This window comes from Schistocerca gregaria, chromosome 5 (assembly GCF_023897955.1).
Source record: "Schistocerca gregaria isolate iqSchGreg1 chromosome 5, iqSchGreg1.2, whole genome shotgun sequence".
Taxonomy (NCBI): domain Eukaryota; kingdom Metazoa; phylum Arthropoda; class Insecta; order Orthoptera; family Acrididae; genus Schistocerca; species Schistocerca gregaria.
In genome coordinates this window covers 61,455,141-61,474,313 of record NC_064924.1, presented here as the reverse complement: position 1 = coordinate 61,474,313, position 19,173 = coordinate 61,455,141, and the positions used below count along the sequence as shown (strand labels likewise).

The 19,173-nt window shown below is 36.7% G+C and overlaps 1 protein-coding gene across 1 annotated transcript in view; it reads right to left on the bottom strand.

Moving 5' to 3' along the window:
- LOC126272662 (CCR4-NOT transcription complex subunit 10-B) overlaps positions 1–13,918 on the bottom strand; it is a 144,044-nt gene extending 130,126 nt beyond the window's left edge. The window contains exons 1-2 of the mRNA XM_049975675.1: positions 13,177–13,918; positions 10,029–10,179 (exon numbers count right to left, since the gene is read on the bottom strand). Coding sequence (XP_049831632.1) covers positions 10,029–10,179; positions 13,177–13,449 — 424 coding nt within the window. The 5' untranslated portion in view covers positions 13,450–13,918. The remainder of the gene's footprint in view (positions 1–10,028; positions 10,180–13,176) is intronic.
- Positions 13,919–19,173: the final 5,255 nt, after the last annotated feature.

Sequence of the window (19,173 nt, the reverse complement as noted above, 5' to 3'; positions counted from 1 at the left end):
GTGGCAGGGGCAATAGTCTGGATGACTGACTGATCTGCCCTTGTAACACTAACCGAAATGGCTTTGCTGTGCTGGTACTGCGAACAGCTGAAAACAAGGGGAAACTACAGCCATAATTTTTCTCAAGAGCATGCAGCTTTATTGTATGGCTAAATGATGATGGCGTCCTCCTGGGTAAAATACTTCGGAGGTAAAATATTCCCCCATTCGAATCTCCGGGCCGGGACTACTAAGAGGTTAGAAAATTTAAAAAGGGAAATGGATAGGTTGAAGTTAGATATAGTGGGAATAAGTAAAGTTCGTTGGCAGGAGGAACAAAACTTCTGGTCATGTGAATACAGGGTTATAAACACAAAATCAAATAGGGGTAATGCAGAAGTAGGTTTAATAATGAATAAAAAATAAATAAAAGTAAATGAGAATGCGGGTAACCTACTACAAACGGCATAGTGAAGGCATTATTTGGCCAAGATAGACACGTAGCCCACACCTACCACAGTAGCACAAGTTTATAGCTCCACAGATGACGAAGAGATTGATGAAATGTATGATGAGATAAAAGAAATTATTCAGATAGTGAAGGGAGACAAAAATTTAATAGTCAGGGGTGAATGGAATTCAATAGTAGGAAAAGGAAGAGGAGGAAACGTAGTAAGTAAATATGGAATAGGGTTAAGGAATGAAAGAGGAAGCCGCCTGGTAGAATTTTGCACAGAGCATAACTTAATCACAGCTAACACTTGGTTCAAGAATCATGAAAGAAGGTTGTATACATAGAAGAAGCATGGAGATACTGGTACGACAGAGATTTAGCAACCAGGTTTTAAATAGTAAGACATTTCCAGGGGCAGATGTGAACTCTGACAACAATCTATTGGTTATGAATGGTAGATTAAAACTGAAGAAACTGCAAAAAGGTAGGAATTTAAAGAGATGGGACCTGGATAAACCGACTACACCAGAGGCTGTAGAGAGTTTCAGTGAGAGCGTTAGGGAACGAATGACAAGAATGGGGGAAAGAAATACGGTAGAAGAAGAATGGCTAGCTTTGAGAGATGAAATAGTGAAGGCAATAGAGGATCAAGTAGGTAAAAAGATGAGGACTAACAGAAATCCTTGGGTAACAGAAGAGATGTTGAATTTAACTGATGAAAGGAGAAAATACAAAAATGCACTAAATGAATCAGGCAAAAAGGAATACAAACGTCTCAAAAATGAGATTGACAGGAAGTGCAAAATGGCTAAGCAGGGATGGCTAGAGGACAAATGTAAGAAAGTTAGGGTGTATATCACTAGGAGTAAGATAGATACTGCCTACAAGAAAATTAAAGAGACCTTTGGAGAAAAGAGAACCACTTGTATGAATATCAAGAGCTCAGCTGGAAACCCAGTTCTAAGCAAAGAAGGGAAAGCGGAAAGGTGGAAGGAGTATATGGAGGGTCTATACAAAAGCGATGTACATGAGGACAATATTATGGAAATGGAAGAGTATGTAGATGAAGATGAAATGGGAGATACGATACTGCGTGAAGAGTTTGACAGAGCACTGAAAGACCTGAGTCGAAACAAGGCCCCAGGAGGAGACAACAGTCCATTAGAACTACTGATAGCCTTGGGAGAGCCAGCCCTGACAAAACTCTACCATCTGGTGAACAAGATGTATGAGACAGGCCAAATACCCTCAGACTTCAAGAAGAATATAATAATTCCAATCCCAAAGAAAGCAGGTGTTGACAGATGTGAAAATTACCGAACTGTCAGTTTAATAAGCCACGGCTGCAAAATACTAACATGAATTCATTACAGACAAATGGAAAAACTGGTAAAAGCCAACAATGGGGAAGATCAGTTTGGATTCCGTAGAAGTGTTGGAACACGTGAGGCAATACTGGACCTTAAGACTAATCTTAGAAAATAGATTAAGGAAAGGCAAACCTACATTTCTAACATTTGTAGATTTGGAGAAAGCTTTTGACAATGTTGACTGGAATACTCTCTTTCAAATTGTGAAGGTGGCAGGGGTAAAATACAGGGTACGAAAGGCTATTTACAATTTGTACAGAAACCAGATGGCAGTTATAAAAATTGAGGGGCATGAAAGGGAAGCAGTGGTTGAGAAGGGAGTGAGACAGGGTTGTAGCCTATCCCCAATGTTATTCGATCTCTATATTGAGCAAGCAGTAAAGGAAACAAAAGAAAAATTTGGAGTAGGTATTAAAATCAATGGAGAAGAAATAAAAGCTTTGAGATTCACCGATGAGGTATTTCTGTCAGAGACAGCAAAGGACTTGAAACAGTAGTTGAACAGAATGGACAGTGTCTTGAAAGGAGGATATAACATGAACATCAACAAAAGCAAAACAAGGATAATGGAATGTAGTGGAATTAAGTCAGATGATGATGAGGGAATTAGATTAGGAAATGAGACGCTTATAGTAGTAAAGGAGTATTGGCAATGGCAAGGAAAGCATTTCTGAAGAAGAGAAATTTGTTAACATTGAGCATACATTTAAGTGTCAGGAAGTCATTTCTGAAAGTATTTGTATGGAGTGTAGCCATGTATGGAAGTGAAACGTGGTCGATAAACAGTTTAGACAAGAAGAGAATAGAAGCTTTTGAAATGTGGTGTTACAGAAGAATGCTGAAGATTATATGGGTATATCACATAACTAATGAGGATATATTGAATAGAACTGGGGAGAAGAGGAGTTTGTGGCACAACTTGACTAGAAGAAGGGATCGGTTGGTAGGACATATTCTGAGGCATCAAGGGATCACCAATTTAGTATTGGAGGGCAGCGTGGAGGTTAAAAATCGTAGAGGGAGACCAAGAGATGAATACACTAAACAGATTCAGAAGGATGTAGGTTGCAGTAGGTACTGGGAGATGAAGAAGCTTGCACAGGATAGAGTAGCACGTAGAGTTGCATCAAACCAGTCTGTGGACTGAAGCCCACAACAACAATAGTGATATAGATGTTCATCTGAAAAAAATTGACCAAGACTGGATGGATGACCAATAGTAATTCTGAATTCATCTTGCACTGTACTAAGCAGCAGTTCTTGGTATTTCTTTTCATGCAAAATCATTGGAAATTTCCTAGCTTGAATATATATATATATATATATATATATATATATATATATATATATATATATATATATATATATTAAAAATAAAGATTCCAAGACTTACCAAGCGGGAAAGCGCCGGCAGACAGGCACATGAACAAAACACACAAACACACACACAGAATTACAAGCTTTCGCAACTGGCAGTTGCTTCGTCAGGAAGGAAGGAAGGAGAGGGAAAAATGAAAGGGTGTGGGTTTTAAGGGAGAGGGTAAGGAGTCATTCCAATCCCGGGAGCGGAAAGACTTCCCTTAGGGGAAAAAAAGGACAGGTGTACACTCGCACACACACACACACACACACACATATCCATCCGCACATACACAGACACAAGCAGACTTATTTAATGGCAAAGAGTTAAGGGGCTCTGCCCTTAACTCTTTGCCATTAAATAAGTCTGCTTGTGTCTGTGTATGTGCGGATGGATATGTGTGTGTGTGTGTGTGCGAGTGTACACCTGTCCTTTTTTTCCCCTAAGGGAAGTCTTTCCGCTCCCGGGATTGGAATGACTCCTTACCCTCTCCCTTAAAACCCACACCCTTTCATTTTTCCCTCTCCTTCCTTCCTTCCTGACGAAGCAACTGCCAGTTGCGAAAGCTTGTAATTCTGTGTGTGTGTTTGTGTGTTTTGTTCATGTGCCTGTCTGCCGGCGCTTTCCCGCTTGGTAAGTCTTGGAATCTTTATTTTTAATATATTTTTCCCATGTGGAAGTTTCTTTCTGTTTTATTTACATCGTTATATATATATATATATATATATATATATATATATATATATATATATATATATATATATATTGAAAATTTAATTTAAAGTGTTCAAATGCTGTAAGTACCCACAGAGAAAATATAAACTTGCAAATCAATAAAGAAACATCTCGGAATACATATAGGGAAGTACAGTAACATTGTCATTTCCTGAATTCACTCCCTTATCATTTGCATCTTCATGTACGATACACATCAGACTACAATTCTCAGTTCTAATAGATTTACATTTAATCAGAAAATTGCATTTCAGTAAAATAATAATGAAAATTTATCTATGCTTTGTAGGAGAATCTAAATGAGACACTGCACAAATGAAATACAATATTTTCACCTTGGCTACACTCGGATATACATGGCATATTGATCTGTAACTCCACAACTGCTTTTGACTATCAGGTCATTTTCAGGTTGTTCATTACGAGTTGCTATCTAAGTATTTTAGTTAAATTCCCCATGTCATATTCACATGTTATGAAAGCACATTTGCGACTCAGGTGTTATGAAAATCACATATAGTGAAACCTCTTGATAAGACCCACCCCTTTAAGCTGACCCCCTCTCTAAACAACCATACTTTTAAAGAGGGGACATAAACTTCCTTAGGACCAAAGCATCTAACCCCTTTAAGAGCCAGCCCTGACAAAACTCTTTTTCCTTTTTCCTGATCAACGAATACTCTTTAGCTAGCGATGTCCTCCCTTTACGACAACTGCAAACAATCGTAGAAGAGGGAATTACAATATTACTGTAAGATTTCTTGACTTGAAAATCTCTAAAATTTCATTGTCATTTGTACTTCTGATAGCAAACAGTTCTGATTTTTCCTCTGTATTGAACAGTCATGGCTGCTTCAGATAAAAGTGAACTTGTTGTTCTTTCACAAGAACAGTAAATCCCTCTTAGTAGAGACAGTGAAAAAGGAAAATCGCAGTGCCAATTAGAGAAGGGGCTTCACTGTGAAAAAGTCAAATGCAAAATACTATTACAAATCACAGCAGGTACATTAAGGAATGGGAAGAAAATGTCAACAAATATTCAAAGAAAAGCTGGTGGCTACCATTTAAAGATGTTAATAATGCTGCTTTAGAATGATTTAATACAGTATGCGCCAAAGGATTTCCTGTAAGTGGACTGATGCTACAAGAAAAAGATCTTAAATCTGCTTCTAATTTTGGAATTCCTAATTTCAATGCAAATAATGGCTGGTTGGGCCAATTTCGTGTCCAACATGATATTGTTTTCCCAGCAATCTGAGAAGGAAGTGTAGAAGTTAATTGAGATATTGTATCTGACTAGAAGTTGAGATTTAGTGTAATTACATGTGGCTGTTGTTATAGTGACATTTACAGCGTGGATGAAACTTGTTTATTTTTAAAACTATTCCAGACAAAACATTAACTTTGAAGTGATAGTGAATATGATGCAATTCCTGTAAAGGCGACCCCATTTGGCGATGCCTTACACAGTATCGCTAGACGTAAGTCCCTTGCTTCTGAGCTTTCCAACTGGAAACTGATGTACTTACTATCTGAGGTGGAAAAGGAATATGAGAATGTGATTATAAACTGATGTATGAAAAGGTGTGTGCAGATGCCAATTTTTGCATGTTTTTCTACATAAATGATTAGGTATGTACTGTATTATTACTATTGTTATTGTTGTTGTTAACATATTGCAAGAGCTTGTTTTTCATTGTAGCAGTTGTCTTAATTGTGTTTAAATCATTATGTTCAGCACCACATTTTACCTTGATCACTCTGTAAGGAGACCATCTCTCCAGGCGACCAATTTCCCACAAAAATTCAAGTGGTTGACTTAAAGAGGTTTCACTGTAATGACTGCGGGGTTCAAAAAGTCAACCAGGGAGATATCACACAACAAGATGTGGTTGGTACTTTGTATTTATCAGTGGGTTATAAATACTTTCTGTTTTGTTGACTTACAGGCAGACACGACAGCTCACCTCAGTTCAGACTGTAACTCCATGGATTTATATTGTAATGTAATTCAAGGTAGAAATGAAACAGCTGTTAGTAGCACCTATGCACATGCACATAATGAACAAAACAGAACTAAACTGACTAAAAAATGTATGTAAAGTAAAATACTGAATTAAAATGGAATGTGTTAAAACAGATAGTACAGTGTAAAATTATAAAGATACAATAAGAAGATAAATCTGCCATCAATGTGAAGATTGTCTTTAAGACTACAGTGCTTTACAGACATGATCCTGTTATGGGGCTGTACTGTGGCATTTACTCACAGCATAACATGTGCAATGTCTAACACATGTCTGCATACTAGCAGCAAAATGAGAAAATAAATATATAAATAAAAACAACTACGGTAAATAAAATCTTTATTCTCTGATAGAGAGCAATTAGTACATTGTATAAGCAGGTAATTTTCAAAAGATTTGTAATTGTGGAGCTCAATTCTTACTATAAGTACTACTTAATGTTATTTGTGGTGAAAGTTAAAAATCTGTTCCAACAGTATTGTGGTTCACACAACGATAATGCAAAACACACAAATAATTCTGTGATGATACTGCCTCTTTGGTCTAGAGTTCAGAGTGGGATTTTGAATTATGGCAGTAACATCTTTCACAATTTGCTTGCAGATGATGTTCTTGCAGCCTTCAATCCACAGACTAGTTTGCTGCAGTTCTTCACGCTAGCATATCCTGCACAGGCCTATTAGTCTCAGCTTAACTACTGCAACCTACATTCATTTGAACTCAATTACCGAGTCAAGTCTTCATCTCCATGTACAATTCCCCCCCCCCCCCCCCACTTTTTTCCATTACCAAATCAACTATTTATTGTTGCCTCAAAATGTGTCATATTAACCAATCCCTTCTTTTAGTCAAGTTATGCCATAAATTTCAATTTTATCCACTTTGATTCAGCACCTCATCATTAGATATCCAATCTACCTATCCAGTCTTCAATACTGTCTGGTAGCAACACATTTCAGAACTTTCTATTCTGTTCTTGCAGATGTAATGTAATAAATTGGAATGTCTGTAAATTCAAAAGAAAATGAGAAACATTTTATTAACCATTATTTGTACCATTACATGTTACAAATTAAAGCCCTCTTCAGAGTTTTTCTGTGTGTATGTGAAGGCTAATCTTAGGAATTACTGTAGCGGCTATGTTATCGTTTACATTAGTAAACAGACTGATTCACAAGGAAAACTTGTGTGTATAATTTAATGCCATTAGGCCAGACAAGTTGTCTGGCCATAGATACTTAGTACTACCTCTGTGAAGGCAGGACATATTGCTGGTGTACTATAATCGAACAAATGTATACAATCAGAACCGAGCTGTTATTCAATTTTATCTAATATTGTTGAATGACCATGGACCACAACAGCAGTTGCTGATATCAACTGCACAAGAAATAAAAAAAAGGTTTTTGTATTCATGTATCACATAAAATGCATGGGAAAGAATAAGGTAAGCCACTGAAACTTTTATCCATGTCAGATAACCAGTATACTATTCAGTAGATGAAATAAACACAATCAAAACTATTGGGCAACAATGGTACTGAAGATATGAATATTCAGACTTCATAGACATAGAATTCCACACCTACTTATCATACACAAATGTCCTGCAGTATCTAACTTCTCATATTAAATAATAGAAAATCCAGGATGGAATAATGATGACATTATGAAAAGGATAGATTGCTACCCACTATACAGCTATGAGTAGCAATCTATCCTTTTCAAAACAGTATCATTATTCTATTCTGGCAATCTACCATTTTCATAATAATATCACTTTTCCTATTAGTTATATCTCCAAAAGTCTTTCTTTTTCGTCAGTAATGGTCATTTTTTTTTTTTTAATTTTACTTATCCATTTATAGACAATAAATGCTACATGAATTTTGTTAAATACACATGTAAATTTTATGCTAGATCATTATAAGGAAATATATGCATAAAATAATACAAAGTCTGCCCCCTCCCCTCTCCAAAATCTTGGTTGTGGCAACAGACTGATCTGTAGTGTAGCCAGAGTCTATGTTAGGCTGAAAGCTCATAATTTGGTTGTGAGCTGGCGACGCCAACAAATGAGAAAACCAAATAAAGACTTTGCTAAAAGACTGACCTTTTGCATAGCCCAAGATTTACATTGGTGCAATATTTAAACATCCTTAATGCATTTTTCATCATAAGAACTAAAACTACAGTGTAAATCCAGGAAACATATTACACAATGGGCAAGCCTTGGATAAATATTTTGATGCTCATCCACTATGAAAAATGCAAGGTGGGGTACATTGTGAAACTTTTACCATACCATATACAGTAATAAGGTCATTCGAGGTATCCATTTCCACCCATCGGCTTTGAGCCATGATGGAATGGTGTTGTGACGTATAATGCCACTGTAGTGTGGTATTTTTGAGTTGGTTCATGTCTGTAGATATCGGAGGCTTTTGTTGGTAAGCAATCTTTATTTTGGTTTTATTCTATAGTAATTTTAATGTTTTGTCTGTTTTATATTTATAATATTGCAGTTGAGTTTTAATTGAGCTAGTGCATATAAAGGTTTTTGAATATTTGGAATTCTGGTTTAAGTGGGGTTTTGTGAGTTAAGTAGGTGTGTGAAGTTTTTGATTGTGGTTTGCCAGTAGGTATTCAGAGCTGCATTTCAGCTATACACATCACAAAAATGTCCAATTCCATTTTTTGGGGTTATAGGTGTTGGTATTTTGGTATCAAGGACTTCTTTTGAGCTATATAGGTCAAGGGAAAGGTCTGCTTCTGCTTTTCAAAACTGAAGATGTTGGCTTTTTGGTATTGTGGGCTCTGTTTGGGCTGTATAGGTCGAGTGAAGTGTACGACTCCTGCTGATTTTGTGGCTATAGCATTACGTCTTAAGCTGAAATTTGTTTTTTAATAATACTTGTTTTGGAATGATGAAGTGTTCCATATGGTTGTATGTTTAGCTGGTCCCCACCCACCGTTTGTTGTTGTTGTCTTCAGTCCTGAGACTGGTTTGATGCAGCTCTCCATGCTACTCTATCCTGTGCAAGCTGCTTCATCTCCCAGTACCTACTGCAACCTACATCCTTCTGAATCTGCTTACTGTACTCATCTCTCGGTCTCCCTCTACGATTTTTACCCTCCACGCTGCCCTCCAATGCTAAATTTGTGATCCCTTGATGCCTCAAAACATGTCCTACCAACCGATCCCTTCTTCTAGTCAAGTTGTGCCACAAACTTCTCTTCTCCCCAATCCTATTCAATACCTCCTCATTAGTTACGTGATCTATCCACCTTATCTTCAGTATTCTTCTTTAGCACCACATTTCGAAAGCTTCTATTCTCTTCTTGTCCAAACTAGTTATCGTCCATGTTTCACTTCCATACATGGCTACACTCCAAACAAATACTTTCAGAAATGACTTCCTGATACATAAATCTATATTCGATGTTAACAAATTTCTCTTCTTCAGAAACGCTTTCCTTGCCATTGCCAGTGTACATTTTATATCCTCTCTACTTCGACCATCATCAGTTATTTTACTTCCTAAATAGCAAAACTCCTTTACTACTTTAAGTGTCTCATTTCCTAATCTAATTCCCTCAGCATCACCCGATTTAATTTGACTACATTCCATTATCCTCGTTTTGCTTTTGTTAATGTTCATCTTATATCCTCCTTTCAAGACACTGTCCATTCCGTTCAACTGCTCTTCCAAGTCCTTTGCCGTCTCTGACAGAATTACAATGTCATCGGCGAACCTCAAAGTTTTTACTTCGTCTCCATGAATTTTAATACCTACTCCAAATTTTTCTTTTGTTTCCTTTACTGCTTGCTCAATATACAGATTGAATAACATCGGGGAGAGATAACCCCCTATTTCCCGCATTTGTTCAGTTAGTTTAATTTCCTTGTTGGAGTGATATGTTCTTGTGTCATCTTTATTTTTGTTTGCATTTGTGTATGTAGTGACGACTTTGTATACATTAGAAGTAGGCGTTTCCATCATATTGATGATGTCATGGGTCAAAACAGACAGCAGGAATCAAACACTTTCCTAAAGCCCATTAATATAGTAAATATAATAAGGCAATTGATAAATACATACCCATTGGTTCAATAAAGCTGAAAATTTTGTTCATGATTTTGAGTGCTGCATGATACTGCTTCAGGTGGTATAAGAGAACAGCTTGGTTATAATATATAACACAATGTTCTACATCTTCTAATGAATCCAGGTCTTCAATGTTGATATGAGCCTGAAATTGACAAGTGATGTTTATATATTTGTGAGAATTGGATGAAAGTTATAAATATTTTATTTTGTGAGCACTAAAACAAAAGTCAAGCACACATCAGATAATTTAGAGCAGAACACGAGGAGCAATTTTTTAAAAAACTCACTGCAATGCCCCTCTCCCTCCCGAAATAATATTTTACTAGGGTGACTATATATAAGCGTTCCCATTTTTTCATGTGTGAATTTCCAAATTTGAGAATAGAGCAGCATGAAAACTAAAGGACTTGAAAATAGTTCTCAAGTGATGTACACTTCTGCACTGTAATTTTTCGGAAGTTATTCTAGAACAAAGTAATAATCACTGATGTAAACAACTCACTATACAATAACGTGCTAAAAACTACTTCCTCCAAATTTTTATTCTGTCCTCAAGATCAGGTGTGGTCTAACATGTTATGCATGCTTCTTAGTCGACTTTCCTACTTCATTGATGCAAGTGGCAACCCTGTGTCGCTAGAGGACTCGGGACTGTAGTGTGTAAAATAATTATGTTGGCATACTGTAAACTCAGAAAACTAAAAGCACGAATTTGAAGAGTTCATCCACACATGGAGCACCCTCTCCTTCAGCATATCCCAACTTGGCCTCATCTGACTTCTATCTGTTTCCAAAACTTAAAAAACACATTCAAGGACTTCACTTTGAAGTCGTACAAGTATAGGTGAGGCTGTGATTCCGTCAACAAAGTAAAACATTCTACAGTGGCAGTATCAACAAACTGAAATTTTGTTGAGAGAAATGTGTTCATGCCCAGGGTAACTGTGTTGAGAAATAAATATGTAGACAATAAGAATAAAGATGTAGAATAAAAAGCTATAAGAGATTTCACATAAAAAGTTTGGATGCATTATTTTTTCAGCACACCCTCATAGTATTGTGATATTTTGTACATTTTATTGCTATTATTATTAAAATCCTAGGTGCCTGAGGCAGGTTAAAATGGGGACAACAGCAAAGGCTATCAGTGGCATCAATGTTGTGTACAGACAGTCATGAATGTCTCACAAATCAAAATTGAGGGTTGCAAAGCAAAGAGGATATGCTCACTATGTGGTATTGAAAAACAGCTGCAATTACTAATTTTAAAAAAGGCTTCATACTATGATGGAATCCCTGTCAGATTATAAACCAAAACTGCACTGAGTCAGGTCTCATTTTAACCATAATTCATACAAAAAAAAAAAAAAAAAAAAAAAAAAAAAAAAAAAAAAAAAAAAAAAAAAAAAAAAGAAACTGCGCGTAGTGGTTGGAAGAAATTACAGTGCAACGGTGCCTTGAAGAAGGGTAGCAGAAGTTTCTACAAAACTGGCATACAATCTCAATTACATTCGCCTGCTGTCGAGTTATGGAACATTGCTTAAAAATAATAAGTTACCTCACACAGAATGACTTCCTCCATGCCAACAAGTATGGATTCCAAAAACACTGCCCGCGCGAACGTAACTCATGCTTTTCTCATTTGACAGTGACAAAGCCTTAGATCAAAGAAATCAAGTGTATGCAATACTTCTTGACTTCGGAAATGCATATGGCTCAGTAGTACATTTATGCATATTAACAGAAGAATGGTCATACAGGTCTCACACTAAATTTGTGACTGGACTGGTGATTTTTTGGTTCAGAGAATGCAACATGTTATCTTGGATGAATGGTCATCAACAGCAGCTGAAGTAACTACAGGTATGTCTTGGCCTAGTGTGTTGTGGCCATTGCTGTCCACAACAGAAAATATTAATAGTAATTTCAGAATTTTTGTATATGATAACAGTTATCCATAGTGTATCAATTTCTTAACAAAATAAATAAATAAATGCTGCACAAATATCTAGTCAGATGTTGACATGATTCCAAATTAGAGCAAGGATTGCAGCTTGCTCTAAATGTAAAGTTTGTAGGATACTTTGAAAATATAATCAGTTAACGCCAAGAGGCATCTAACTAGCCTATCTAATGTGAATCATAATACTATTCCTACACAACTGTAGGTTTATAAATTAAAGAATACACAGAATGGGTTGTAATTTCTTATACTATACCAAGTACAGTGTGAATCAGAACTTCACTGACAAGCTTTCTGAGGTTGTTCAGAGGTATCTTCTGAGTATTTTAGTACAAGGGACTCTCAGTCTCCAGTGGCCTGTTACAGAGTTATTGCATTTTGTTTGGTTTTTTGACCAATTAGTTATGTATCTGCACTGCACTGAAAATAGTGCGCAACACTGCAAATGTCGATAGTAAATGCTGTGTCTTGTTTCCAGTCTCTCAGGATCCTTGCTGTTGACAACAGTAATACGTTCCGTACCACACTGCCTTCAAATCTGCATTCAGCACTGGTCCGTTATGTCTAGGGTTTTGTTGCCTGGAGATGTCAATCATGCGTTAATAGTGATATGAGGCAGTACTAGGGAGAGATTTATAGGTGAAGAGTTGACTGATATTCACACAATGGAAAAGCAACACAAGGACACCACACTGAGCTGCTGCTGCACTGACAGTACCTGCATCACAGTAGGGTCTGAGTGTTCTTGCGTTACTCTGTTTTATGGGTTGTACATTTTGTTATTACATATTAAGATACACGCTTCTTCACACTTGTGAAGGTACTTTCACAGAAACAAGGATCACTGCACTAACAAACCGAGTAAATCATAATTACATTGTTACTCTGAAATGAGCTACAGAGACTATCCGTCTTTCCAACTAAAATACTAAGAAGGTAATCCTGAACAACCTCTGAAAGATTGTCTGTGAAGTTCTAGTTCAACCTGTAGATTCATGTTAGAGTATCCCTAAAATACTGACAAGAAGTTATCAAAGTCAGACGTTGAACACTGATCATCAGGCAAATAATCCAACAATTTCGAACAAACGATAAAAAATTCAGCAAAGGAAATATGGAAATCTTGGCAGTACAGGCACTCATTCAATATATGAAAAAGATGGAAAAATTACAAACCTGAGAGCAAACTAAATTCATATTTTTGCGGAATAGATCCGTTTTCTTTAGTTCACTTTTGTAATACTCTGCCACTGCTTTGTTATGCAACACTTTAATATCCTGTGGTCGAGCCGCTTCTAATTTTGCTAGGTACTGAATGCATGACGAAAAATTTCCTTTATTAAAGTCTGCTAATGCTGCCTGTGCCCATTCCCTTTCCTGCTCCGAAATCACAGGAGTAGAAGCTGCCTCCGTCTTCGATTTTTCACTTTCTGCTTCTCTCTCTGCCATGATAGATGCTTACTCAGAATATACGCTGCCTATGCGCTACAAGGAAACCAGCTCATATTTAATTAATAAATGCAGCAACAGGCAGTAGTATTAGAGACTACTACCCTTCTTTGTAATTTTAATTTTGAATCAGGTGCCGAACCATTGTTGATTTCACAAGGCAAAACGGTTTAAAAGAGCCCTTGATTTTCGGCTACCAGTTTAGCAACAGTAAAACAATTTGAAAGGTAATATGAGGTTGAAAAAAACTAGAGCTGAAACTTGAAACGTTATAGAACCAGTCACGATAATCATACAAGTACTTTCTTAATTAAATACACATAGCACACACTGTCCCAGGAAACAAGCGCCGACTGTAGCGTTTATATCCATAGTAACATACAAACGCTAAAAACCAGCTAAGCTGTAAACTGTAATCACTGACACACTCGCGTGTATACTGTATATAAACAACTGCAGCAATATCTTTGACCGTTGAGCGTAGTCACAGATGTGTGGCGAGAAAGTTAAGTGCCAGCGATTATAAAATTTCTCTACTGGGTGCGCTTCTCCATTGCATGAATATTTAATCAACTCTTCGTCTTTAAACCTTTTCCTAGTAATGCTGCATATCACTGCTAACGCATGATTCACATCGCCCGGCAACAAAACCCTAGACATAACTGAGAAGTGCTGAATGGAGATTTAAAGGCAGTGTGATAGGGAACGTTTTACTGTTGTCGACAGTAAGATCCTGAGTAAATGGAAACAAGACACACGGCGTGTACTGTCGACATTTGCAGTGTTGTGTACTATTTTCCGTGCAGTGCAGATACAGAACTAATTGGGCAAAAACCAAATGAAATGAATTACTTTGTAACAAGCCACTGGAGACTGAGAGTCCCTTATACCAAAATACTCCGAAGATACCTTCGAACAAGTTCTGATTCACACTGTACTTGGTATAGTATAAGAAATTCTTTTCATAGTATTACAACCCATTCTGTGTGTTCTTTAATTTATAAACCTTCAGTTGTGTGGGAACAAAGGACAGTAATATGTTTCAAATTAGATAGTTACATGCTTCTTGGCATTGTTAACTGACTACATTTTCCCAGTATCCTGCTACCTTTACATTTAAAGTAAACTGCAATCCTTGCACTAATTTGGAATCGTGTCAACATCTGACTAGATATTTGTGCAGCATTTTTCTTTTTTTCTTTCAGAAAGTGCGCCCAGAGTTTTTCACCTTGAAATCTATTCTTGTTAACATTTCATCCAAATAAATCTATACTGTAGATGCTGACAACATATATCTGCAAAACTGACAGGGCTAATATTGATGAAGAAAAAGTTCAGAGAGCAGTAAAAGAAGTTTTCTTTAAAAAGGGAGTATTTGAAAAACTGTGGATAAAATTGGGTTAAAGAAATATATGCTGCAGGAACACATCACCACAAATAAGAAATATTCAGACGAGTACACAAACAACGAGATTAACATATTATAATTCTACTGCTTCTGTTAACCAGTTGTCTTATACATATAACAGTTCTAATTGTGTATTATCAAAAATACTTTTCTCTTCTGTATATTGGGGCCGACTACATTATATACTTTTTTGAGATCCATGTGATGGAAGCAGTTCTGGAAATTCAGACAAAGAAAAAAATCCAGACACTGAATACAACAGAATCCAAATACAAACTTCGCAAGGTTTTTATAGATCCCGAGAAGATTTACTAGCTCAGTACTTAATGAAGGCCATGAATTTACATTATGGACTCACATACAACCAAACACGTGAACTGGCGTACATGAACGCTGGAAAACTACAAGAAAGAAAGGAAAAAGAAGAACTGCCCCAGGAGCACATAGCACTCGAGTATGGATTTTTATGGAGACAACTGAAGCTCTCTCTTCATAGAACTGAAAATACAAGTTTCGCAAGAGGTGTGGCATTTGACAAAATAAATATTAACCTTTTCTTTGACAACCTTTTGAGTGAGACAGAATAATGAACTTGGATGAATGTGTTATTTCTACAGTAATGCAGCCTCCTAAAGTTAATCCAGGACATGGCAGGAGCAGGTGGGAATGGAGGCCTCACAAGACAGGGGAAAATGTCAGCATGCTTGTTTTCTGTTAGGACTCAGGGATGGCAATGCAGCCAGAGCTCATTTTTCCATGAGTTGATATGTAGGACAAATTTCTGGATGGTGCACCAAATGGAGATTTGACAACCAAATTGGTCCTTGAAGCTCTATAGCATATAGCTAAGTGGATGAGTTGTTCTGTACATAATGGCCTACTAACACTTCTGGACAACCATGCAAGTCACATCAGCACTGATGTTATCAATATGACCAGGGATATTGGAATCACTCTTCTGACATTCCCACCACATTGTTCTCACAGTGTTTGGGCTGTCTGCGGGGTACCTAAGAACAGCAATGGCTGAGTGGATGAGGATGTATCCTGGGTACCCAGTCACTATTTCGGAGATCTGCATGTTTTTTCGATAGCATTTTCATTTTCCTTTACTCAAAAAATATTGCACCTGGCTTCAAGGTAGCCATTTAATAGGATGCCATTCACTGAAGAACATTGCAAGCTATTTTAAGAAACTGAGCAGTCAGCAGCCTGTACATCAGATTGTCATACATCTTCTCCTGTGGAATCTGCAACTTCATATGATGCTTCACCTTCCCCTTCAGGTGCGGACCTAACGAAATTCCAGTTCCTGAAGATGGTAGGCGTTTCTCAGTAGCTCTGAGGAGAGAAGGAAAATCAAAGCAAAATAAATCTGCAGTTTACACTAGTACTGCAGTCAAAGATGAACTGGAAGCAGTAGTGGTGGGTAAGATAAGAAGAGCTCCAAGGAAGACATTGTTCCAGAACAATAAGAAATAGAACATCTTCTCAAAAATAAAATCAGTGATGATACAGACAATGAATCAGAAACGCTTCCTGAGAAAGGGTTACGCAGTGAAAGAGAAGATGATCAAACCTAAACCTTAAAAAGCTGACAGATGATGACGAAGTGAGGTCTGGTGATTTCGTTTTGGTTTGTTTCACCACCACACTGGATTTGTGTTCCCAATTGTCCAAGATGAGTCAGTAGTAGATATGCATGGTATTATTTGTGTCCTGCCTTCTGCAGGAACAACTAGGCCACAAAAGCATGGGAGATGCTGTGGTTTAATGTTTATTTTGAAATGTGCAGTATTTGCCAAAAAACGAAAACAAATTTTCTTTAGGTTGATTTTGATATGTATGACATGATTAACAAATACATCACACTTTTCTGAAAAATTTGACTTTCTTTATACCAGTAACATACTGTTCACTTTAACCTCATGCAATTTCAGGCAATGTCTACACTTATCCCACCATGGTGTAAATGTGGACAGATTGCAGGTATCTTGTTTTTTTCTTAGTTGGTTATCATAATGTTGAGGATGTGGAGAATTGGTTTAATATTTATGATAGCGTGGAAATTGGTTACTCCAAAGATACTAAATTTAAAAAATCTGCCTCAAGTGTTTTTAAGATAAAACACAAAATATAAAAAATGTCCACACTAGCCCCACCCTCCCCTGATAGTTGTATAAACTGTCTAGAACAGCAAAACTTAAATAAAAATATATATCTTAAGGTTTATGGCAGCTGCTACACTTTGATTCTATTATGATGTACAAGAAAGAATAGATTTTATTTGATCCTCATCAATTATAAATAGTGTATAACTTCCTTGTTAGAAATAAAGTTGCTATAATGAAGATTTGAGAAAATATTCCTTTGTAGAAATGATGTTTTTATTATAATTTTATTTTGCTTCATCTTGTTTTGAGCGAAAAAACTCATTGATTAAGTCACTGAAGCCAACTTCAGTAGGTGTGTCATCGACAAATCAGCTATGATTGGCACTCTACTTATTTGATGTTATGAATATTTTTGTCATCTTCAGCTAGCTGAAATTTTTTAATTGAAGGTCGTTGAAATGTTGTGATATATGTGAGATCTATTTTTCGTCCAGTTGATACTTTCTCAAATATTTTAGAACACTCTAGTTCAAACAGTCTCCCTCCAATCAAAAATCGGAAGCCTTTGATTAAATAAAATATTTGCTTTAGTGCCCATCGCTGACCTTTGAAATCCTACAGTACTGTACCAAAATAGCGGCAATTACTCCATTACTGAACTCAGTTGTACAGTGGCAGTTACATGAACTAAATGCAGAGTTGTCACATAAAGTGTGTTAGTGATAGATAATCAATTGGTAGTACTTGTTTCTTTATGATGTTACTTGGACAAAATCACTCCAAGACAGTAGCACGCTTTTACAGTTGTAGCCAGGGAAAAGTCTTCTTCTTGTAGGCAGAAGACAGGAACACAAGGGCTGGAGAGCTCATGTACGTCCTGTGTTTGATTCTTAAACCATATTTTTTTACTTGTTTTGCTGTTTTTTTTTGTCATCTGATCCGTTCTTGCACTCTCACTATGCTTGTACTGTTGGTGAGGGATGATCTTCACACTATCTTGATAGGACCGTGGCTAATAGTAAAACTACCAATGGCCTCATTGTGACATATCACTGTCACAATCAAGTTATAGACACTTTGTTGCTTCTACCTTATTCCTTGTATGTAAATATTTCAAATCCATAGGTGCAAATGAAGTTGGTCTGGATATTCTGGGTTGATGACAAAAATTATTTAACTGAATGTCAGTTTCAGTTAGATACAACTTAGTATGTTAATGCTAGAGTACTTACATTTTGTGCTAATCCTCCAGACTTAAAATGTGTTTGTTGATGTACTTCTGTAGAATTTTCTGTTTGTTAAGTCACTCATTCAGCTTCATTAATTACATTTATAGGCCTTGATATACAAAAGATTTGAGCGGATATTAGTATTGGAAGCAAATGATAAGGGTTTCCAGTTCATAGTTACAACCTAATAAATTGCACTGTGCAATGATATTTGGTAAGGGCACACATTCTCTTCCACTTAATGCTAATCCTACTTTAGCTGGGTTTACACACAATACAATACTAAATAATGGACCAGGTTACTGACACAGTCAGTAGGATACTTTCATGTTTATGCAGAAATGAATACAAAAATAAATGCTCATATGCACTTGTCTTTATCCAAGGATACCAGAAGACTCCCATCATCTCATGATGTCATTGTAAAGCTCGTGGATACTACAATACATGGTAGATATAATGTGCCAAGTAAACTGTGAACTGTGACATCACTGTGAAGCCTCTCACCACACTGCACTGTATTGAGGTTTATAGACACATGGCACATAGTTGTTGGACTCATTTGCAGGTATGAATGTAATCAAGATTTTCCATGTTTTAGTGCATTATGATTATTTTTATTGAAACCTTCCCGTCTAATATTGGATGAACGTTTGCTTGCTGACTGAACGCTGCGTCTCTTAAAATCTTTTAACTGCTGCTCTGTCAAGACTACCTGCTGATTATTACAACGAAACATAAAATGTGTTGTCGCCGTGGCCCTCAGTCGTTACCTGAAATTATTAAGACTGATTCTTACCTTTAATTATTTATACTGGATCGCCATCTGACTGCTACAGCAAACTGTGGAATGAATATACTTACTTCTCTTTAACATAATTATAAGCTGCTGGTGGAGTTTCATAATACTTTGTGACTGGAATTCTTTAAGTTGAAGTTAATTTAGATTTGATAAAAGCTGAAGCTCAGTTTA